The 25,786-nt window shown below is 36.6% G+C and overlaps 1 protein-coding gene across 2 annotated transcripts in view; it reads right to left on the bottom strand.

Moving 5' to 3' along the window:
- Positions 1–8,512: 8,512 nt before the first annotated feature.
- The window catches only part of QSER1 (glutamine and serine rich 1), a 29,433-nt gene continuing 12,159 nt past the window's right edge, over positions 8,513–25,786 (bottom strand). For both annotated transcript variants that reach the window (XM_014949271.1, XM_014949272.1), the window contains exons 5-12: positions 24,260–24,376; positions 23,512–23,645; positions 21,027–21,238; positions 19,304–19,441; positions 17,866–17,963; positions 14,103–14,255; positions 13,268–13,363; positions 8,513–12,661 (exon numbers count right to left, since the gene is read on the bottom strand). In XM_014949271.1, the coding sequence (XP_014804757.1) occupies positions 12,521–12,661; positions 13,268–13,363; positions 14,103–14,255; positions 17,866–17,963; positions 19,304–19,441; positions 21,027–21,238; positions 23,512–23,645; positions 24,260–24,376 (1,089 nt within the window). In that variant the 3' untranslated portion in view covers positions 8,513–12,520. The remainder of the gene's footprint in view (positions 12,662–13,267; positions 13,364–14,102; positions 14,256–17,865; positions 17,964–19,303; positions 19,442–21,026; positions 21,239–23,511; positions 23,646–24,259; positions 24,377–25,786) is intronic.

Here is a 25,786-nt window from a genome sequence, read left to right as displayed (position 1 = left end):
GTCTTATATGAGCTGTTTATTATAGCAGTAGGCATTTTTTCTTTATTGGAATGAAATAATAAATAAGCTTTCAGGGTAATAAAAATTTTTCCCTGCTGTCTGCAGGAAACAGCAGAGAGATCCAACATAATTCTCTACTAAGTAGGAAATATTTTGATGATTCTCACTCAACGATAGTGTATTAGGACAACATATTGAATTGAATTATTAGGACAAAATTGAATCGTTATTTTTTGACTGATTTCAATAAACGATAGTGTATTAGGACAACATATTGAATTATTAGGACAAAACTGAATCGTTATTTTTGGACTGATTTCAATAGGAGCAGACACAAAGGCAAACTGGCCTCCACGATACGCAAACTCAGTCCACATTAAAACCCAAATAATACAGGTATCACAAGTGACACAAAAGTTCATGTTGAGTTCTCAGATTATTGAACTGTTGGTGGTAGTTTTGCAAAACACACTCCTCTGTGAAACTGTAGCCTGTTCTACGAGTTCTATTCCAGCAGGTGTAAAGAGCAGGATGTCTGCTACCCACTGCAGTTCAAGTTAGCCTTCTTTTATCCGTATCTGTCACACGTGAAGGTAGGGCACTCTTCAGTTTGTTCATCGTATACAAATGAATAAACAATGGACTTCATTTTAGGCTGTGAAATATTGGTACAGGGAACTAGAAACCACAAACTTACGGCACACAAACATTTCTTCATGTTTCACTGACAAAAGCAGTAAAGTACTCAATAATGGAGTTCTAAGAGTGGAAGCTCTTGTTAAATTTTTCAGATAAGGAAGTCTTAAGTCTCTGGGCTTAATCTATTCAAACTGTAACAAAATGCTAGCCTTTGAAAGTTCATATTGTTGTTCAACAGTAGGAAGTGACAAACAGAGATTTCTTTCTTGGTGGAAGATGTTAAAAAAAAAAGGTAGTTCTGAGTCACAGGTGTCTGTTTTGACAGCTGCCTTTAAGAACCTAATAAAAAATATATAATGCATGGGTCAATGGGAATTTCCATGATACCTTTTAATAATTTATTCCCTACCTCTGGAATAGTTTGGTGCTAGACTTTTTTGATGCATTGCCAAAATACTTTAACTGCAAATCAGTAAATGTGTGAATTCATTTTTAAAAATAATTTATTTTTGCATGGTTGTTGAAACACAGTGACGCAGTCAATAATGCTGCAATGGTTCAACATAATCTTGAGAGAATTTACAACTGCAAACATTTTCCAATAGGAGGTGTACCAATCAGTTAACGAGAACATTAGACCTTCCATCTGAGAACAATTTGTCAAAATACTGCTTGCAGGGAACAGAGCGAGCCACGGCTAATGCACCGTGAGCTGCTAATAAGATTTTTATTCTTGCATTTTATTTCTAAGTGATAAACACTCTACCCTGGATCTCTGCCTTTCCCTCCACGTTTCCCTGTGGTGACCACAACCACAACACACCAGTTTCTCCATGGGCATGGGCATGTGGACTGTTGAACAGTATCTGGTATCAAAGGATGTTGAAAAATGCTATACAACTTTTAGTATTTCTTACAATAACATTATTATAAAACGCTTTCCTAAAGCACAGACATACTTTCACATAATTATTAATATACACACAATTAATTTATTTATACTTTTATACAGCAATCTCGTGTGGCCATTACAGTTGTTCTTAGCTGGTTTAATTCCTTAGACTGCAGGGGAAAGAGCTCAGGATGAGATTGCAAGACACCATATTCACCTTCCACAGTGTTTTCCCCGAATTAACCTCCACGAAGTTGAGCACAGGAGGCGTAAGAAAAATGCCAATTACAAAGACATAATTAACATAATTCATTCAGCAAAAAGACTTAGGACCAAGTGGCACTCCTACATGCACACGGAACAGTAACCTTGCTCCAAAAGCAGTTCTACTGAAAAATACAGGACAGATATTACTGGAGGTAAATGTATCAAAACCTGGTTCTGCAAGGTGTGCAGGGCTGCAGGGGAGATTATAAACAGCACCGATGAAGGAAGTCTGATGACACACAAAGCTTTACTGTTGGCTCCCTATCTAATAACGTGATGTGCAGTCACGCAGAAATCAGCTTTGCGACATAGTTATGGTGACTAAAATGTCTTTTTAACAAATTATGCAGCTTTGAAACTCTTATAAAGAACTTTTATAGCAAGGAACAGCAAAAGAAAAATATCTATTTTGATCCATTTCTAGGTGATCTAGAATGCTCCCACCAACTACAGCAGGATGGAGAGAATGGCCCTACTTCTTGGAAGAATTTACAAACTTAAGTTTTCAAGAATTTCTGTGAGTCTCCTGTAAGAACTGTAGGGTTTAATTAGAAGCATACAGCAGAAAGAGTATTTAAATTCAACAACCACAATTTCAGGCAAGTCTGCTGCTCAGGATCTGATTCACTTACTCATGCCAATTAAGTGTTTGCTTGAGGACAAAGACGATGATAAAGGATAACGTGGGCTGTTACCCACATTCAGGTCTCCTCTGATTATGGGGAGAGAGAAGGCAAAATGGAAACTTGTATCATAACAAAGTGAGAAACTGATGAATACCTTTATGTAAAGTGCTGTCTAGCTTTTTTCATAATGAACTTGGAAGCTGGACAGCCAACCAGTATTTGAATGCGAGAGCACCCGTAGTTTCCAGTTATTCTGGGCACAAATGAAGGGGATATAATTGAACACAAGACCTTAAAAAGTAAAAAAAAAAAAACAAAAACAAAAAAAACACCAAAGAAAAAAACCCCAATCGACCAAAAAAAACCCCCAAAACCAAAAAAAACCCCTGTGTGATGAAGCCTTTAAATATCATTACCAAAAAGACAAAAGTTGGAGGATGTGTTGCTTATAAAGATGGAGGCATATTAATTGAAAAGATGGGGTGCTGCTCTTTTCTCTACCGTAGATCAATGCTTGGTCAAGGGACTGAAAAATGATACGTGTTCCTGAAAGAAACAAAGGAAAAAAGCTGCTTCAATTTCAATTTTTTTTAGAAAAACTCAAAGGAGTCCAAACCTAGAAAATAAAATGTTCTAAACGCAAGAAATGTTTAATGTTCCAATTATTCTTCACATTTTAAGTGCTGATATAGGAAATAAAAATATTGATTTGTGACTCTATTTCATAGTCAATTTTCAGTGATTCTTACAGAATACTACTATCCAATTTCTTACTTTCAAAAGAATTTAGATCCCACTTTTCTAAAGGATTTAACAGACTCTCCATTCCAAATGCCAATTTTACATCTCAAACACATCAGACTACAGAAGGCTATCCTTTCATACCAAACTTTTTTTTTTTAAAAGATTTCAAATGCCTTCCCATAACAACATATGCTTTAAAGATTAAGTGTATGTCAACACAGCTTACATTTACATATACATACAATCTTATTGCTGTACTTGCAAGGGTCTATTGAACCCAATCTTTATGGCTGTTTCTGAAAAAGCATAGCAATTAATAATTACCATAAAAATTCAGAAAAATATTCCAGTTATTTAGAACAGTTACTCTTTTGTTTTTTCCCCACTTAAATGTCAACAATGCCTGTATTCATTGCAGTGCTGAAGTTGATGAAAAGAGAACATTTTAAACAGTAGCCCTTAAAATGTTGCTCCATTCCATTCACAAAGGATGAGACAAATGACATTTTGACATACAGTTCACTGTCACATAAAGATACTCACGTAAGGGAAAATCAACAGCTTCAGTCACAGAAATTACTATTTTTTAACTCACAGTTAAAACATTATCAATTCCCCTCTACTTCATTGCGTGAAGTTACAAAGTCCCGTATGTGTTTAACATGGAAACTGTCCTACAAAAATCAGAGAACTTTCTCTTCCACCTTTATTAATCTCAGATTTAAGAAAACGAGCAGCTGTTCAGACGCTATTGGATTGCAAAAGGCTTTCTGACACGCTAGACAGACATGAAGGAAGCTGAGAGGACTCCCACGGTGAATCTGCCTTATCACTAAGAAACGTGTTCTGCTATTTGTACTGAAGAGCAGGGGAGGTTTGCTCAGGGCTGGACTCCGTGGGCTAGAGAGGACTGACACTCTCCCTCATGACACCGAGCAGACTATTCCCAAATTTGCTCTGGTCAGTCTTAATTTCCCATCTTGCTCGGGCAAGACTACGATTGACTCCCCAAGGGCAAACTTCAGTATTTTCTACTGACGTGAAATCCATGAGGATTCCACCCTTGCATTTTTGAAGAGACTGGAACAAGTTCCCAGGACAGAAGCTTCTGGCCGACTGACTGAATGGACAAAGGGTGCATTGTTGAGGAGAGCAATCCTTCCATTCCTGGGCTGGAATACCAGTCTGTCGGCGGGACCAAGGCAAGCAGGGCAATGGCAAGTGAAGGGCAGGAGGACACGTGCCGAGCCTGTGCTGGTGCACAATGACCTCTGGTGGGACATCCCACACTCCGAGCAGGAATCCACGCACAGGGGCTGCAAAGGGAGCCAGGGACAGAATTCCTTGAGATGCCTTACCGTAAGGAAGTGTACAGGGGGCAAAGACTATTAGTGATGTCACCAAAAACACAGGGACGAGCCTCTGCTTCTCAGTCTTAATAAATATGAGAAAATTTTGTCTTAACTGGATTTTTTTAACCTTTCTTCTTGTGGACGTTTTCTGGGACTTTCAAGAATTATTATATATCAGAGATGGATCACAGCAGGCCTAACCGTGCGTGGGACAGCATGGTCCCAGCAACACTGTTTGGATAAAGGCTCCTCACAGAACAGTACAGACTCACCAGTCATCTACACACCAGAAACCTGTTCAACCAGAATGAGCAAGTACAATCAGACACAAATAATTGAAAGTTACCATCTCCCCAGCTGGGAATTAGCATTTCTCAGGTGAGCTGCAGTAACCGACCCAATGTGAACTCCTGTATATTGCAACACAAATTCACTGACTTGTGTTACTACTGAAAGTGGCTTTAGATAAGTTCACAGAGAATTAGGGGAGCAGCTCTCACCGGTTTATACATTGTGGAGAGCCTGTGGAGCTCCAGCTGAAGCATGGTGAGGTAGTAACTTGCAGTGGTCTATCAGGGACAAGTTTCATGTCTCTGCTCCCAAAGTAAGCAGCCACCAGTGGCACCAGCTTAATGGGACAGAAGGAGCTGATAGATAGAAGGGGAAAAAGTGAGAACTCTAAATGGATTTGCCAAGCATAACTGAATCCCTGATTTTGACCATTTGTTTTGACTTTGTTAGAAAACAGCCACATACCAATTATATTTACACTGAGTGTAAGGCTCGTGTTCCAGAGCAGAGGGTCAGGCTTATTATTTATGGATTCTACAAGCAGGAAACTGTAACTCACCTTTTATACAACTGTACAATGTGCTGGGGCCACCAAACTCAGTTATGCTGTGTTTTGCCAAGCCCACAGTTTAGGATAAGAAAACAGCCCTGGAAGCACCCTGCAGAGAGCCCTGCTACCCCAACTGAAACTGGAAGAGAACTTGCACAGTTCACATCAAAAAGAAAAGAACAATGCCTGGCCAAGCACTTCTTACTACCTTTTTCTTTTTTTTTTCACCAGCTGGTTCCAGAATTGCGACACTCCAATTCTCTCAGAACACGCAAGCTTTCTCTTCCACTCCTTCAGTGCAAAGTCCATCGACTGGTCAAACCACCTCTCTGGCTGTTTAAACAAAGTTGCTGGACCTTGCAGTGAAGCAAATAAAAAGCATTCACTTACTCTTTTCTGTCACCAAAGCTGTAGGGATAGTAATTTCTATGTGCTGACCAACCACAAATCTCCGGGAGAAACCACCAAAGCTGCTTTACTTACAGAACAGACCTTATTCTCCTAGAGCTTTGAACGAGTTACCAATTTGACCTAATCACATGATAAAACAACGGTGCTTCAGCTTTTATTCAATATCGTACCATTTACCTCCTGTTGCTGCAGAAAAACCGTGACACACAAATAATACACAGACAAATCACACTAGTGGCCAAGACAGAAGGGAGAGGATGATAAACAATGTCACTTTACTCAAAATGTCTTGCTGTCACAAGCCCTGAAAACCTTAGAAGGCTACAGCACATACTGTCAATGATACGCTTTAAGATCCAGTAATACATGTGAAATAAAGAGAGACTTAATTTAATCATAATTTGAACAAAAAACACCTATGAAAAGATAGTAACTGGAGCCAAGAGTGGCTGCTACCATCCATGACTGTTATCATACGCACAGGATCAGATACATAATTAAAATTCTCCTGTGTCTAAACATCCCAGCACGACTAGAAGAAAATAAATACTCTGATTTTGAAACTGTTATACAAACTATATGATTAATAGTTAGCTGCCCAGTATCTTCCATGAGGACTCAGTTATAATATTTTAAAGCTAATATATTAACTGTATACTGGATGGAAATGTTAGTTTACTGTTAGCGTTTCTCACATTTTCATATTACTCCCATTCTCACTAATGTGCACTTACTTAATGCCCCTCTTCTAATGGCTGTTTCAGTCTTATGTTTACCATACATCAAGGTAGAAGACCTGACTGGATTGACTAAATTAGCAACTTATTGCCAAAAAGATCCCCTTAGCTATGTCAGTGTCCCAATTTGCACAGGCCTGTAGCATTTTTTGCTTTTACTTGGAATGATCGTAATTCAAATACTCTACGCAGAGAGAAATCCATTCATACTATGACACAGTTTAAAAATAAGCAGATTTTTTAACCCTTCACGTGGACATCTGAAGAAAGGCGAGTGCCAAACTTTTAATGATAAACCTGCGTTTGCGAAGATAAAATTGAGATTCTTGTCTCAAGTGACCACAATACAAACACTTCTTGGAAGGGCTGTTGCTCTCCTCATACTTGTTGGAGCACGGACAATACAAGACAACCCCAGTAGGAACCATAGTTCATCAATAATACACACGCTCAAAAATGGATTATAGTAGGATGCACTGAAAACCCACTGCTTGTCTGCAGAGATATACTGGCATCGATCCCCATTTCTTACAGCAAAACAAAAGGCAGAATTAGACTGAAGTCCTCCCACAGCTGACTCATGTTTCCTCCAATTTCCCACCGCTCTTCTCCCTCAGATTCCTCCTCTATGAACCATCTTATACAGAGGAGCCCTCCCGCCTTATTCCATACCTGATTTTCCTACAAGGAAAGGCTTAACTGCTTCTTCAGTCTGGCTCACGGGCACTGCTGTTATTGCTACTTCCCTCTACCCTTTGTGCATCAGGTAATTAAAAAAAAAACCTAAAACAACAACAAAACCCAACCAAAACTAAACACACACACACAAAAGAAACAGCCCAGCGGAACTTTTAAAAGCAGAGATCTATGACATACCTGGGAAAAATGTCAAACTTTTGCAGGCCTGTACTCTTTGTCATTTTCCCTGACTCACTTTTTATTTTCCTCCTTTATAAATAGCTTGGTCTTGGTATTTATTGCTGTGTTCTTATAAGAGATCAAATTAAATGAATTTTAAGACCATTTTCTGTTCTTTAGTTTCTGGAAATGAAACAAAGATTTGTTAGGGTTTCTATAGGGGAGGCAAATACCTAATGTAGAAGAAGTTATTTATATTGCCTAAGATACTTACCAACAAACTGCTGATAGTAGGAGCTGTTGTTCTCCTTTAAAAAGCTGCATACATTCAGCTTCTTGCCTTTTTTCTTTTTTTTTTTTTTTTTTTAAAACCCCAACTTAATAAATTACAACCTGTATCTGGAATGCAGTATCTAAAGCTTCAGCCTCCACACTGCAATGGGACATTCTCTGTGCCTGTCTTCCTCCCAAAGCCTATTTTGGAGAAAACAACAGTCAAATCCATGGGCAAATGTCTCATTTTATACTCATCCTGGTTTGGGAAGCAGCTCTTAGACACAAGACCATTAAAAAATAAGTAAGAATTCCAACCCTTCCGATTCACTTTTTTCTGCAAGTGACTTGCAGAAGGCCTAACCTGCATCTTATGGCCAACATCCACATCACGGGACTTCTGCCCTCTGTGTGTGAGAATTTGTAAGAATATCTAGAGTAATTCATTATAACTGGGAAAAAAAAAAAAAGACTAAAACCCTTTCCAGCACCACTTCTTCCCATAGGTACACAGAGATGATGTCCTAGCTTAGCAAGAATGAGAACTGAAGAGAATAGCATAGCTAAAAAGTGTCTAAATCACAACAGTAGTCACTCTTACTTCAGTTATCTGGCTTCTCACTTATCACATCGAGATCAGATGTGGCAGATACATAGTGAAAACTCATTCAGAACATTTAGAATCCATAAATGTAAAAAAACAGATAAACCAGACATGCACAATCCATGGAATATAATGAAAGAAAACCCCCTAGAACTGTGTTTCTTCATACTGACATCAGAAAATCTAGTTTAAATTGCCAATTTTTTCTTCAACAATCTAGCTTTTCAAGACTTAATATTTTAATAATAAATGACTAAGCATTATGAAGTTTTTGTTTAAAAAGTGTTTTCACTTTAATGGGTTTAGTTAATAACATCATGAATGGTACAAAACCGTCCTTTTTCACATTTCCATACATTGTATTTACGGACCACCTGAAAATCTGGACTAAGAATGCATAAAGTGTCTCTTAATTAGCCCTAGCTTCATTTTTGCCATATGTAGAGGAGATATGCAGAAAAACATGCATCTGTTAACAATGACATGTTAATATTAGCTTGAACAGTAAGATATGGCAGAAGGTGCATTGTGTAATGCACAGAGACGTAACAGGGTAAGGGAGACCAAATGTCAAGTGTTGGCAACAAAACAAGAAATGGTTGATGACACACTGACATTTTGCGACCATAGTTTTAGCTTTTCTGTTTTAAATAGTAGTAAATATTTAAATAATATTTAAAATATATTTCCCTATGGAAATCATTTACTTGGAAGACAGTCTGTAAGATTTGACTTTTTAAAAAGTAGCATATCATTTCAACAATATATGAATACAATACGCGTCACAGAACTTCAAAGACCCTAAAGTCCTTAGCCATTTGCAGAAACAGTTTTTCAACCCAAATTTGTCTCTGATTTTTTGCTAGCAAAACTTTGGAAGTAGCATCTCAAAGAAAACCTGCCTTGAAGAGAAATACTGTATTTCAATAAAAAGAAACCTGATGTAAATGGGGACGCCATACTAAAGGAAAAAAAATAGTGGAATTAAAACCCAAATAATTCATCATGCAATTGTTTTAATTTCTGGTTTGCTAATTCATAGTCTAAGGAGGATTTTGCTCCTTCTTAGTGCATCTTCTCTTGCAGTCAAATGAGTGCTCAATTTCCACTGTCAGATGTTAAGGGATGAAGACCTCACTGTTAGTTCAAGAAAAAAAAAAAAGAAAAAAGATTGAGGTGTGGGTGCAGAATCAATTATCTAAAATGCAACAAAACAAAGCAAAGTATTTGTGCAAAAAAGTAACTTGTACATTGACTTTTTTCTAAGTTTGCTTCAGTATAAAAAAACCTCTTCAGTCCCACTAACAAAGCTTTATTTTGATTTATGATCCTCCAACACACTTGAGAGTTCCATGTTTTATGTATTCTAATTTGGTAAATTAATAATCCAGCCACCATTTTTGCAGCCCAAAACCAAGACGGAAGCTCCATTATATTAATCTTTAATAGTCTGGGGCAGTTATTTTTATTCAGGCCAGGTTTTCCCTGTCTTCTACAGGCACAGTGCTTGTTTAACTGGCCTTGGGAATAAACCAGCCAAAAAATAAGGCAGGTCACCTTCTATGGCAGTGCAGAGCATCCTGGCCAGTTGTTTGTTGTTTGGGTTTTTTTAAATAGTTGTTGCTAAAATTACCTTATTTTTAAATAGGGACAAGCTACTCCAAAAGCCTCTCATTTCTTTTTTCAGCTTCTAAGGACTTGGATTAAACCAAGTAACTTCCCAAAGCTACTTCTAGACTCAAAAATCTAGAGTAAGCATACAGTAGCAGTATAGCAATAACTTAGAAAGCACAGAGACCTCTCTCAATTAGTTGCTTCATAGTCATATTAGGAAGGAACACGAGACACACAGAGTCTGACGAGTTCTTTACTATACCATCAAGGAGCCAACTTTATTGTTCCTTCAGTCTGCATCCTAATAATTTTTAAAAGTACAGATTAGGAATTCCCAAACTGTGCTGCACACATCACCGTAATGCGACCACAGAACTCTGCCTGGGCACGTAAACACCCCTCGTGAACCTACACACACTGCCAACCACCCCCACCAGCAAGGGAATACACTAAGTAGACTTGGGAAGGCCCCACTACCCTTTAAAGAGTATACCAGGCACATTTCTACTGTATCTCCAGTGTGCATATTTAAATTAAAATAATCTTAGCTGATCGCTGCCGATGCTGGTAACTTTGTTTAGTTTCACCATATAAACTCCAGCTCCTACCAGATTCAACACAGTACGACTGAAACAGCAACAGCAACTCTTCAACCCTGTGCCTGCCCTTCCTTTCACTCTGAAAATCCATAAGCTTGATGATTGCTCCAAAATCTGCACGTTCTTCCTAAACTGAAACCCATCTTGCTCTCCATGATCATAGTAGACGTAGCAGTAGCACAATGCATCTATCGACACGATAAGTGACCTCCCTTTTTAAAGCAAAACTGCTCTGAAGAGGCTTTAAAAAAAAGGCAAGGACACGTATCCCCTTCTGTTCACTGTAGTCTGCATACCAATTAATTGCAACGGAGAATTATTGCTCTTAAAAGATGAAAAGCTTTGGAAATATGGTAAACATCCTACAAGGTTCTACAACTAATCAGCTACAATTCTGTACATACTTTAATATTCAAACATCTATTCGATTAGTCAAGATCAAATAATTTCATTTTCACATCTATTCATTAAACTCTTTATAGTTCTACAGTCTAATGAATATTTAACAACTAAATAGGATCAAAACAGGGAATGGGAAAAAGGGTCAAATGGCGATGAACATTATTTCATTTGGCCAATGAATAGTGAACCCTGCTTTCTTGGCTGAAATTAAGGCACTAAGTGGCAGTGAAAGGATAAAGGAATGAATTTTTTTTTTTCTGCATTATCTGAAAAAAGACCAACATGACTACTTTTTTAGGACGCCAGTAGAGTACATATCCACTCTGAATGACTCGGTAAGGCATTCCGTTGGCAAATTTAAGGAAAATGTTCTCCTGATTAGAGCCCATTACATTCATTGTCTGAGTGTGACTAGTGGCACTACTAACTGGTAACAAACTGGAGGGGAAAAAAAGCTACAAAGATGTCTGAAGACTTGAAAGGCACCAAAAAGAGAACAGCTCTGCAACTGCCAGTTCTACAAACAATTATGTAAGCTGTGTTTAACACTGCATATAGTCTATTCAATCATCAATCTTTGTTGACGAAGATAAAGTGTAGTAGCTCTTCATTTAAACTCTCAGTTAATCAAGTGCTAGTTTAGTAAGAAATTTATTTTCACGTATCAGAAAATAATTGCAGTGTCTAACACAACTACACTTAAAGCAAAACTAGTCTAGTATGCATTATTCTGGTTAACACTGAAGCAAACCTGTATAAACAAAAGGGTTACCTCGAGATACATAGTTTACAATATGAAATCAACATATAAATGAATAGGATTTACTGAAAACAATGGAAAGTGTATTACAAAGATACATGAAACAATTTTAACCACAATATTTTCTCTGTGAAAAATACAACTATTAGTGAGATAAAATGTACAATTGAATTTTTTTTTCCAAAAGAAAAAAAAAAACACAGTATAAAGGAAAATATTTTTTTTTCTTCAAAACAGGGAAAATAGTTAAGGTCATTGTCTTTCATTACAATATAATTTGACACAAAAAGCAGTCATAGGATTGCACCAACTCCATGTTCAGTCTCCTGAACATGACAATAGTAAAAGGAGTCCATAAAGCATAATGACATTTCTGGATTTTATGATGGCAACATACGTATGCAGAAGCTGATGTCACTCCGGCTCTGTTCACAAAATGTACAAATTCTAAATTTGGTGGCCAGACATGTAAAAATTAGTTCACCCCAACGCTGACTTTCCTGTTGCTTAGTCAGGGATGGAAAAATCTGTAGTATTTTATGTGTTGCTATCTTTTTAGCAATAAAGAAAAAAGTATGTGTAGTGCATGCTTTATCACTTGTCAAAAACATTTCTGAAAATAAAGCTAAGTTATCCAATAGTTTACAAAATAGAAAATAATTCTTCAGGTTAAAAATGTGGTTAGGTTTACATTTAGTTCCATCTCCAAAGGACTGATTTCCTTGGCAGCATCACTTTTCCTTAGCAAGAGCCAAGGCACAAAGTTCCATAAAGAGAAATAAAAATGGCTACGAACAAGAACGCAGTCTGGCATTGTAAAAGAAATCAGAGCCTCTCTCCGAGCCTTCTGTTCCATCAGGTTAGTGCTGTAGAAAAATGTGAGATTTGGGATACGTTTCTGTTATGAGCATTTCTGCTGAACACGATTCAAAAGTTCACCAAACTTTTCAAAAAGATCTTCCACCCATTTTATATTTTTCATGCACAGCTGCACAATCTCTTCCTGTCCTAGATCTGCACTCTTCTTCTGAACAGAAGAAATCTATTTAAAAAAGAGAAGGGGGGGAAAGAAAGAGAAAGATGCATACATATACACATTAGGCTGTCAGCATTTCAGAATTTTCATTTTTATAATATTCTGCGTTTAAGTAAGACCCTTCTTTGGAAGAAAACCTTTATGCTTAAAAACAAGGAAAAGTGCCCCCCCAAATACATTTCTTAGCACCAGAGCCACAGCTCAACTCTCATATTTCTGCTACCTGGAATATTTCCACCAAGGATTTGCAGAAAAAAATAAAGGAGCAGGCATTCTAAGACAAAAAGTAGCTCCTAGATTTGAGGAATTACACACACTGATAACATTTATTTAGTTAATTTTGGAACAGTGAAGAATGTTTGCCTATCCTGAGGGAAACTGATTTCCCACAGATCTTGTAAGCCTCAGCTCCGAATGTTCTGGGCAGCAGTGTCCTTTAGAGGCAACACACGTGCTCAGCATGGCCTTTTGTTTGACATAGAGAATTAATTAAAATAGGAGGCCACAATCCATACTCATTTACCAAGGAGAACAGTCCCTCTAGTTGGACTCAATTTCATCAATAAATTTTCTCAAGGAATGTAGAAGTATTTCAAAGAGAATAATGCTTACCTCTTCTTTACATGTTAGATATATGTGATATTTGTAATGATGGAGTGAGTGATACAAAGAATACAAATGTATTTTTTCTGGATCTACTGTAAACTCCTGCAGAAAGAACAGTTATTTTAGGTAAGTTCATGTGATTTTCCAAGACAGAGATATGATAGACATTTTATTCTAGAAACATATTCTTTTCCAACAATTCAGAAATGGAATACTTCATTCAAATAATTGCTTTGACATATTTTAGCACACTATAATTTATACGACAACATAATTATCTCCTATCTCCACTTCCCATCCTGCATTATTTTATCAAAACCAGGTTTAAGAATGCTCTCAATCCTCCTGAATGCACTGCGAGTCTAAAAGAGGCAAGACACCCCCATTCTCAAAAACTAATGCAAGAATTACCTAAGCTTAACTGTTTTTCTACCAGATCAATGGGTATCAGTGTGAAAAAGCACAGTTTGTGCTTAATAAAAGCTGACCTATACTTATCTAATGTCGCTTTGGAAAAGAACATGAGGGGGGTTATATTTACAGGTCATTTGTCCAGCCAGTATTTAGTGCTGGGAGGTAAGCCTATGTGAGCCAGTACCCAAAAAAACCTAGTCAGAGTGTTCACTCAGAATACTACAGAAATTAACCATGTGTACATCTCAAGCTTTACAATCTCACTTTTTAATGCCTTTTTTTTTTTTAAATTTAAGATACACAGCTTCATTCTGTCATTGATGTAATGAAATCTACTGAAAAACCCAATGCATGAAGCAGTATTGTATATAAACATGGTTACATTAGAACTCAGATGGTGGCGGCAATAAACCCTCTGAACACTCACCTGTGCTAATTTAGTGGTTGATTTAGAGGCCCTCAGTGTTTTCTTGTTGTAAGCTTTACCATTCATTTTGATCTTAGACACAGACGTTCCTCCACTTTTTGCCTTAGAATCCCGAGTGATCACTGTCAGTTCAGGAAAGTTTTCCAAAGCGTTCTTTAAACAGAGCATATAAAGAGAAAGGATTATGAAAAATTCAAGAACGGCCAGCCACCCAGCCTGCTGATAAATCGGCCATTTTTCTTTGAAAGGTTAGAGTGCAGCCCATTATAAAACAATTTATTCTTCCACAAAGACCTGATAAAAGGTCTTTATCAGATCAAGCAACCACATACAGTTTGAAAAGAATGACCACCAGTTCTTGACTGCTATAATTTTTCAAGAAAAGATTCTTCTATTGTATCTCAGATTATCATCTGTGATTGTTTCATTAGAAAGCAAAGAAAGGCTCCACTAGGCAATTTTTACCTTTTAAAATGCTTCCCATTCCATTTCTACCCAAGAACCTCTGTTGGGTAAGTACTTAATGCCTAGTTAGGAACTGGAAGAGGGACTGGATGCCTAAATATATTCATAGGTTTTGTCCTAGCTTTTGCAAAATACAAATTAGTTGCATCTTACCATATCTGTCAGGCAGAAAAGCTTATGCAGAGTGAAGTACATGGCTGGTTCAAAAAAGCACAAGTTTATAAGAGAAATTAACTCATGGGAGTGAACTGCATTTCTACCAGTTCAGTTCAACATTATTTGCATGAGTAAACTGGAATCCAACTTCGTTGTACAAATGCAGCATTACAGTAGCAGCTGCTTTGAAACAGTTCTGCTATGCTAATGATCTGATCCTGACAAAAAAATATTTTGAGTTAAATGCACATGTATTTCTTTGTATTATACTCCAGTATGGGGTGAGGGGGGGGGGGAATCAGGCACACAGAAAAATGAATCAATGGTGCACTAAAGCTTAAGGACCTAATTTGGACTGTTGTGTTAAAATATGAAGTTGACTAAATTTTTGTATTTTCTTTTAACATGAAATACTAGAATTCAACAACCTCCCCTGCCTATAATTTCTTAGTACTTTATATGCATCAGCTATTTTTCCCCTTACAAAAAAGAAGCCTCTCAGTATAAAGTTATTAAAGGTACTGCACAGAGAGCTGCACAGTGGTAGCAGTAACCTCGACTGGCTAACCTGGCCGTATACAATATTCATTGCAATGCTTTCAAACTGGAACAAGTTCAGCAGGTTTAAATTATTTAGTTTTTCTATCCACTGCAACAGCCTTCCTGAAGGTTTAACTTTGAGTATCAAGGGGCTTTGGCAACTTCTGCCTTCCTCTGAAGTATTTTTATTAACCAGAACAGTTTACGTGGCCGGACCACTGACCTAAAACAGACAAATCTGAATTGGAATGAAGAAGAAAATACTAGCAATTTCTGCAAATTTGAGAGCACAAAACATAAAACTGTGATAATTAATTATCCAAATTAATTCTACTCAATTCAGCTGAGACACTCATTTACCAAACTTCAAGTAAAGCAACAGTAATATTTTCTAATTTTGTTTATAAAAAAACTGTAACCCAAAGGATGTGATAAACTGTTAGATATATAAAGACTGTTTCAGGCAAAACTACTGAACTCTGACTTGGTGCTGACTTCCATGTCTGATTTGGTTTTTAATACAGTGCTAAAACATCCCATATTGATTCTATCCAGTGGGAAAAAAAAATACCTTAAATTCATCCATGCTTATCAACACAGAATAGTATAAATATTCAAACTGAATGACACTCATGAAAGCTAATGATATTTTTCACTTACTGCTTGCTTCAGTGCCCCATTCAGCTCTAATATCTGAACTAGTCATTTGATCAAAGCTGGAACAGAAGCAGGCTTTCCTGTATTAATCATCGGATTAACCTGAATCTTAGAGAGTATCAAACACATTTTCCTAACAAACACAAACACTTATGATGACAAACAGCCGTTTCATTTTTATCTGAAATATTGACCCAAGGATAGCACTAGTTGACACCTTCGTACCAGAAGGCAAACATAAAAGGGCTTTTATCTCACAGTTTACATCACAAGCAGATCCCTTCTTTATGTTTGTAACTCCATTAATTTCTTGCAGATCATACTATGAAATACAGGCTTTAGTTAACTTTAGAGATAGGATACATAATCTAAGTGAACAGACAGCAAAGCTATTGTATTAGTTATGAACTCCAACAGATAGCAGATGTAATTACATGTTAGTATTACAAAATATTATATTAGTGTTTTTCCCTTAAACTGGGGGGGGGTAAAAAGTAAGCTACCTCTCACATTGTGTGTATGTGAACGTAACCAGAATTCTACAAATTCATACAGAATCATAGAATCATCTGGGTTGGAAGAGACCTTCAAGGTCATCTAGTCCGACCTCCCCAGAGTCCTACCTTAAGATGGCCTATCTTCTCTGCAAAACTCTTACCATGAAGAAAACCAGAAATGGAGGGTTAATACACGCTACCTCTCTGAGTCTCTGTGTGCAGTCTGCAAGCACACAGCCCTCCCCAGGCCTTCCTGCCATAAGGAGGAAGCCACAAGAAATTCTGCTCAAGCAGGTACAAATTGTACAGCTGTCAGGAAAACAGTGTAACTAACAATAAAAAAGTCCAAGAATTATGTGAATTAAAGCTTCACTGGTTAATAATGTTCTCATCCCTGAAACAAAGTCACTTAGTGTCCCACAAGACGTACCAGGAATGCACTGTGGGGAAAAATGATCTTTTAAAGATTTCATGATGAAAAAGCAGAACTGTCAAGTCTGCCATCACGTCCCTCCTCACCTAGCTTTCAGAAATAAGCACACAGCTGTACAGAGGTAACTAATTCTCCATGTATCTCTGTACTGTGGACATAAGGGGACAGGAGAAAGACAGGCAAAAGAGCAAACTTGGTCTGATGGTGTTTAAAGACAGGTCTCCTTTACTGTTGCTTGTCTCAATACTGTTACAGGATGAAATAATCAGTCTGATTACAGATAATTGACAGCTAAGGGTGAAAATAACCCTAACTCACATTACCACACTTTCAAAATCTGTATTGCTGCTTGGAAGGTGGGAACAGTAAAAACTGCAGTGATTATCCCCCTGTTTACCTTCTCTATACCAAGATGGTATGGCTGCTCTCTCCCCTGTCCACATCCAGACCTGTTTTTCATTACTGTGTCAAAGCTGCTGTAATAACGGGCTTGTTATCCACACTTTTCCCAACCATCCATACTGAAGATGCACGAAAGAGCGCACAGAAGAGTTGTTCTTGAGTCCCTCTGTCCTGGTTTTAAACTATTCTGATCACGTTCTTTACTTCAAAGAAGTTCAGACACCTGCTCCACAGCATAGCTATTTCATGTAGAAGTTTATTAAGGCTTTTAGGCAATACAATCACAAGGTTTTTAGGCAATACAATCACTTAAGTTCTAGAATGACAGCAAACAGGTTTTCTTCTTAAAAGCTTAAAAGAAAAAATGCTTGAAAATGAACCAGAAAGCATGGGGAGTAAAACTAGAACTTTACCTTTGCAGTATAAACTCCTCCATCACAAAATGTTCTCCAAATGCCACATATAAGCATTGAATTTATAGCATCTCTTTCAAATCCATATTCACTTCTGTTACAAATTTGACTTCTGGGTTTTAAGTTGTGCCTGCATGGTATGCATCAAATGGCTTATTTATAATATTACTTTAAAAATCCTAGAATTTAGAGCAGAATACCTTGAAAGTATGATCCAAGCGTAATTTGGAAAGCAGCCTTTTCCTATTGTCGTTCAGCATACCATCAATTTTTCTCATGTGAGGCAAAAGTAGCTCATCTAAAAGACACATAAAAAACCCACAGCAGCTGATTATTAAGAGACACATAGTAATGAGATAGATACCTATTAAATCTATACCTCTTCCCATTAACATAAAACATGAAAGTAAAAAATAATCCAATTTGCACATAAACTAACTTCAAATGTGAGAAGAAAAAAAAAATATCTCTTTTTTTGGATCAGCCTGCTAAACTGGTCTACATATCATGCAGTTTAATTACTGATTGCAATCCTGCTCCTTCTCTGACTTTCCTTTGTTGAAAATAAAAAATTAAGATAGAGCAATATAGAACATAAATCTTAAGAGACAACATCAAACCATTTCCTAGATAATCCTCTTTTGTGCAATACAACTGGCAGTTTTATGAAGACAAGTATGTGTTTTTGACATTTGCCATTCCATATTACAAGAGATGACTTTGTTGCCATTTATAACAAAAGGAATTGAGGAAAGTGCTTACCGATAAAAGTTATCTGCTAAACCACTGTAAATTGCACAATATACATTTGAAAATAGGCACGTGGCCATGAACAAAAATTTACAGCTCAGTATGGAGACTTCTATTTATGAAGTCAATTTCTTTGCTTTTAGTGTGACCACTGACAGAATGCATGGGTATGAAACCCTAAGGTAAGTGTGCATTGATGGACAAACCAAGAAAGGACAGTCTAGAAAATATGTTTTTTAATATAAGCAAACAAAATATAAGATAACAATAACAATAATAACAACAGCCTGCAACTAAATAATACATGAAACGATTGCTTTTGGGGGACCTTTGTCTTTATACTTGAGTGTTTTGCTAAATTTTGAGAAACAGAACAGTTTTGACTTATATCCTGGAGTCCACTCTAGTAAATAAGTCCAGGCACTTTCTCCTCAAAGAAGAAGTAGAATACAATTGTCTTTGGTCAGAATTTTAAGATTTCAGAGCTCGAAATGCAGAATTTTTAATATTAGCAAGAATCAGAACTACTTATAAATGTATTTCTTCATAAGAAAGTAAACGGTCTCAAAACACTGTAATTGGAAAGAAATGTTTGCTAAGATTTTAAGAGATAGTAACGGCGGGAACAAAGAGCTCACTTCTGACAGTCACAGCACAAGCCTAATAAAACAAATCAGACTTCAGAATCAAATCAGAAGATTATTCAAAAAGATACTGCAAGTAGACATATAAATATACTCACACACATGTAAGTAATTTACGTAAAGTGCTCTTCAGATGTGGGTATGTAAAAAAAGTTTGTTTTTTTTTTAAAAAAAAAAACATTTGCTTTACTGATTAATAATCTTAAAATCTAATAATAACACACAAATGTTAAACATACTGTACCATTGCTCTTTTCCAAGGCTTGCATTGTGTCTGGATCCAAGGCAATGCTAACCAGCAACTCCATGTAGCTCTTAAAAGTCTCTTTCATAGCTCTTGTATTCAAAAAGCGAGTAACAAGGGGAGCTGGAGGTACAAGCTCTGAAAATCAATCAGAATATAGTGGTGATTTCTTTTCCCCTCACTATCCTGCAAATATTTGTGCGTTTTTTTAAAACTATAGCCTGTCTCTCTTAAAACACAAGTGACCTCTACTGGTATCCCAAGAGATTAAAAGTATACAATCGGGAATCATACTCGAACTACTTATATGCCAAAATCAGGTACAAACGGTACAATTTTTTCTAGAAACACAGCTACTTGTAACTATCAGCATTTAGATTATTGTATTTTCGGGATTTTAAACATTTTTCTATTATTGTACATGAAAGTCTAGAGAAAAGGGATAATGAGTAACTTCAGCCAAGCAGTGTCCTAACTGCAGGTTTCCCGTCCATGCAAGTACCTCCTAAAACCACAAACCTCAAAATCATCCAACAGAAAAACATTCAAAAGCATCCATGTCACTTAGGAGCCTGTGTATCAATCCCACCTAACTGTGCATCTCACAAAAAACACGTAGACCACATTTTGCCAGCAAAGCAAGCTAGGCTTATTTATATTTGTTCTGAGGAAGCTTTTATTTTCTCACAAACAGCAATTTTAAGCATGCACATGGAGTAGTCACCAGTATTAGCAAGCATTCCATAGACTCCATATATGATACCACTGTTTTGCAGTAATTTAGCTAGCAAGGCTGTTAAACTTTCTCAGAAATCCACATTTCTATGGGTGACTATCACCACCAGGTTACTTCTAATTTTCTTGTACATATAAAATGGTTATTCAGGTAAATTTGCTTGAAAAATGTTATTTGAAGGTACTGCCTTCAGCAGAGGCACTGCTCCAGTCCTCCAACCACAGCTTGTCTACAGTTAAAGTCACCACGGCCAACATGTTTTGGAAATAAAGCAATACAAAGCATGGGGACTACACAGTTTAACTTCAAACATATAGGAAATAAGGAAAAAACTGCAAAACACTTTACATCTGCTACCACAGGTAATTTCTATCAACACAGTAGACTTCAAAAATTCCTTTCTATTCCGGAGAATTTCTGCTAATGTCATATCTCAAGACATTCCAAGACTCCATGAATGTCTTAAGAGCAAATCTGCTCAGCAGGCTGCATTTGAAGAGCTGGCATTCAGACAAGCAGTGAAGCAGCCAAGAAGTCAACTGCTTTTTCTCCTTGGGTTTTGAAAAAACAACAGGAACATCTAATTCTGCCCACAACTGCATGCAGACAGGCATTGCAGGAATGTTATTTTAGACATGACACAGGGTCATAATGGAAAATTGAAGAATCCAATTTTTGAGACGTATTTGAAAATCGAATCAGCTCCTTCTCCTGCAATTTTACCCGCCTTAAAAAGCAAGTAGTAAAAATGTATTTATCGAATTGATTAACTACATTTGCGGTAACTTCAGTTGCACACATTCGCTCACACACAAACATGAAGTAAAAAGTTTTAAGAAATCAATTTTGTGTGGGACTGACAGATTTTATTTTTTTTCCCCTGAGGCTAGTAACGAACAATTTGCAAAATCAAGTAACATATTTTTATAATACTATTTTCAGTTAAGTTCAAATAGGCCTAAGTGCTAACAATAGCATCCTGCTCACCATCCTCATCGCTCTGGGCCTCAGGTGAAGAATCAGACTGGGAAGATGAAAACTCTTCTTTCCACTTTTTCCTTTTCTTTGGTGGTGGTTCAGCCTTTACCTTTGGCTGTTTCGCTTTGGGTTTCACAGAAGAGACTTTTGTTGCTGTTGGTTTTGGCGTCGGTGGATCAGGGGTTTTGTTGTTGCTACTACTAGGTTTGCAGTGAATAGTCCTGCAATATTACGAAGATGATCTTTATGAAAATAATTACCACAAAAGTTTTGGCATTAATAAAATGGCTAATCTTATTTAACGAGAAAATATTCCTCAAAGATTATATATATTTATTACATTGTTACATATAACTAGGAATTAGGTCATACACACTATAGTACTATATTTTTGATATAATGCTTAATAATTATTCTCAACTGCCAATGATTAAATAGTATTCCAATTTTATAACTAGATTGACAGGCACAGAAAGTTCAAATTGCCTGATGTCAATTTATGAGCTAAAGGAAAGTTGATTCTTTAATGGAAAAAAAAAAAAAATCAGATTTGACAGACTTAAGAAATACTAGTACTCAATGAAATTCACTGACAAAGTGAATTTGGGATATTGTATCCATAAAGAGATGGGACAGAATATCATCTGGGTAAAAATGCAGGAAATACATGGTCTTGAGGAATGGAATAAGAAACCAGACAACTCCTCTCCTTTCACTGTCCCACTCAAAACTGGAAAGCAAACAGGAAATTTAATATCATAAATGCAAAGTTATATACTTTAAGACTAATAATGCTCTACAGTTTTGAGAACATGGCAGGGAATACAATTCTGGGAAGTACCAGGCAAGACTTTTTTTTGTCCAAATGGGAAAGCAGTGAAACGTACAATAGAAACATTGTCAGTATCTTCTGGAACACTGAGAATAATTCCAGTCATCTGTCAGAGATGAAGATTTCAAACCAAAATGGATGGAGACAATAGATATTAGGGTGAGTGGAGGAATGGAAAGCCTGCCTTAGACGAGGAAGTTGAAAGACCTTGATTAATCCAGCTTAGTGAAATGAAGACAGAGGTGGAATCTGACTGCTCTCCAGAAGTACATCATGCAGTAAAAACACCAGGGAAAGACAGAAATAAAAGCCAAAAAAAGTACTGAGAAGAACATATGGATACAAGCTAATCACGATCATGCTTTGGCTAAAAGACAGGATTGTTTCAGAGCACTGGAGGAACAGGTTCTGGAACAGTCCTCTGTAGCCCAAGAAAAAGAGAGCATCAAAATGCTAGCCAGCTTTATAGTTTTAATTAGATCGTGATTATTTTATAAAATTGATTATGTGATGGCATTGCTTGATTTGAGAGCAAACTAGACTTAAAAACTCAGTTACTTCTTGAAGAACACTGAAATATTTTTCATTCTGGTTCACTACCATCTGATAAAGAAAACATATCTGCATTAAATTACACTTACTGAAAACCCATACAGAGAGAAAAAAACCTTCAGATATCATCTGAAGTTGTGAGAAGATAAAATAAGCTGATCATTAAAGCATGACAGAGTTTGCACAATACGGAATCTGCAATCCTTTCCAAAAGCACAATAGCAAAACCATTAGCAAGTGATTAACAGTGAAAACCTTATCAGAAGGAAGGTGACAGGAAATCTCAGAGACAGCCAAAGTATCTGTGTGAGAGATGCTTATGGTCATAACATTTTGCAGGACTAGCAGTTTGTTTACTACAATAATCAAAACCATCCCATGTTTTACCTGCGTTCTTTACATGGCTCTCCAGAGTGACAGATTTGTGTGGGTTTTATTTAGCCTTGCTGGTGGTTTAAAGGCACTACTACTGGAATTATTGATTTCAAAGCATGGAGAGAGGTTACATAGGATGACTTAAAGGTACAAAGCTTTTTGGGGTGAAGTGAGGGGGGTAGGTCAGGTGCAATAAGAGAAGTAAAACATCCTCAGTGTGCAAGGACATACAAAAGAAGGAAAAACATCCTTGCAACAACCAACTTCAACAATCAGCTTTTGTTTTTTAAATTAACTTTCCAGGATTAAGAAGAAAGCACAGTACTTCTAGTATACTGGGACAGGACGGTCATTAAAGCAATCTGGAAAAACATAACTCATTTGGCAAAGTCCACAGGTTAGGAGAAAACAACACACAAAAAATTTAAAATCATTACACCCGTAGGCTTCTGTCCTTAGGTGGAGTAACAGGGCAAAAGATGACAGAAAGAAATAGCGTGTGGAGCCCTAACAACTCTAACATGAAGGATTCTGCAATCCACAGATTCAAGGTAGGGGAGTCTTGATATGGCAGGAATTTATATCCCATTTCTTAAAGCAAAACACACAGTTCTCAGCGTCCAACTTAAGGCCAACTTAACATAAGCTTGAGTTATAATTTTTGTTTATTAAAATAGGTGTGTTCTTAATATGAAAACAATATGGCAAAACGAGAAACAAATTGAAATAAAATACCTTGCTGACTGTACAGGCTTGCTTCGTGGTTTTTTTGAACATACTCTGACATATTCCTTTTTGTTTGCATTTTCAATGAACTTCACATACACTCGTTTGTATTTTGTTTTTGCATCGCCGAAATACCCAAGATACTAAAAAAAATAATAAATAATTACACAAGTGTTTCTGTTAAGTAAAAATATTCAGTTTAATAATTTAAAAAAAATTAAATACTAAAGAAAAAAAGTAGGTTTAAAAACAACCTGCTTACATACAAATATTATAAGTATGTAGGATGGTTCATCTAAGAAAAATTCTTCAATGGATTTCCACATACTATTAAAAATAAGAAAATAAGGCAAGAGGTACTTTGGGCTTCATTTTTTCCCTTTATTTAATCCTCCCCATGTGTTATCTCAAAAGAATTATCTGCCTGGCAAAGGGCTGTCTGATGAAATTGTGTTCTATCTGTAACCTGCCCGTTGTACAAAGCAGTTGGTTCACAAGCCCGTTTCCACTAACTTTATTCTGGGTGAAAACTTGTTCCTTTACACAGCCTGAGTGATATCAAAGAACCCATGCTGGAAAGCCAAGAATCTGCCCGTGAATATATTTAGAGAGAATTTTAGAGTAGGAGGAAATCCAAGGATTCCCCCAAGGATGCTTGCTAAGAATGCATGTCAGAATCACATTTTATTTTGTTTCCTAGACTTCCATTAAGGAAATCAGTTCCCATGAGGCTTCAGAAAGAATTTTTAAGACTCACACTGTTAGTAGCAGCAAACTCTCTCTGTCCATCTCGCACTTCAGGAACAAACTTTTGCAATAAAGCCTTCTGTACTTTCCAAATAGCTGGAGGCTCTTTCCCTGTTTGCAAAGCAACCTGTAAGAATATAAAATTATTTGCTAAAAACGGTGCTTATTTTTCTCCCAGGAGTATGTTTGTGCATCATACTTTTTGAGCAAGTTACCCAGAAATAAAACGGAAATAAGTTATTCAAAATTCCAAACCCTTAGTCATTACACGTCATTTGCATCAAGACAGTATGACATGAATGACAATAAGTATAATGCAATCTATAAATTTTACTTTCACAGTGATGAAACCAGCTTTGCCTATGGTGTAATGTCTTAACCATGCAACTGGGCCACAGAACTTTATTTTCTAAAACAGTATAACATTTTCCCATTTTTATTCTTCTGCTCTGTGAAATATTTTTTAAAACAAAAACACAAGAATCACAATAAGAAGCAAAAAGCTTGCAGGTCCCTAGAGATTCTGTAGCAGAAGCCCAGGTACATTACAACATGATATTTGCACGAATGTGAAAAGAGATAGTTCAGTGTGAACCAGATTTTACACTTTCAATTCAACTTAACGATAAAAGAGTTTGAGTTTATACCCCTCTTAATGTAAACTATGTTAAAAAAATTGTAATTATTAACTCTAAGGAGAATTCTCTATAAATCCTACATGCAAACTAATTCTTCAAAAACTCTCTCTTTGGAAAACATAACATCAAGTACTGGCTCCTTTTTCATGACTGTTTAAATAACTAAAGAAATAAACACCACAAAGTTTGAAGTTATCTCATAACAAAAAAATCAGTTTTGTAAGTCACAAGGGAATATTTTAAAACTGGTAACACTGGTCTTATGTTACAAAGCTACATAAATTCATTTGAAACTTAAGCTCAAGAGGATGAACACATAGACAAGTAATCAAAAGTATTAGAAATTAATGGTAAGAATACTGCTGGCTATGATAGCAAAAAAGGGAAGGCAAACATGCAGAAGAACTTAAAAAGAAGTAAACAAAACTAAAACAAAACAAGAAATCAAAACCAAAGCACATTCCTGTAAACTCATGTGAAGAGCTGTCCTCGTTGCTTACCAAGTCAGTTCTTATTGGAATAGCAAGCAGAACCCCTTCCAAAAAAAAGACAATTCCACAATCTTTTGCAAAAGTCCAAAAGTAATTTCCTCAATACCTCACACTTGAAAGCCTACTACTATCTTTAAAAAAAGGAGAAAAAATTCTGCCTTTTAATATTAAAAAAAGGTAATTCCAAGTTCTAATAGAGGTTACCTGCACGTAGATTTACATTACTATGTATGTAGCATAAAATGGATTATGTACATACAAAACATATTCATGACCTGCACTAGAAAGACACCTTCAAGGCATCTTGGCAGCATTCAGGGAATATTAGAATAGAAACAGAAAACTGATCTACAGCCTTTCCCTTTTTGGTAGTTTGTTGAGGCTAAATTCATATGCAGGAGTTTTTGT

The sequence above is a fragment of the Calidris pugnax genome, unplaced genomic scaffold, assembly GCF_001431845.1.
Source record: "Calidris pugnax isolate Ruff unplaced genomic scaffold, ASM143184v1 scaffold177, whole genome shotgun sequence".
Taxonomy (NCBI): Eukaryota; Metazoa; Chordata; class Aves; order Charadriiformes; family Scolopacidae; genus Calidris; species Calidris pugnax.
This window is presented reverse-complemented; position numbering and strand designations above follow the sequence as displayed.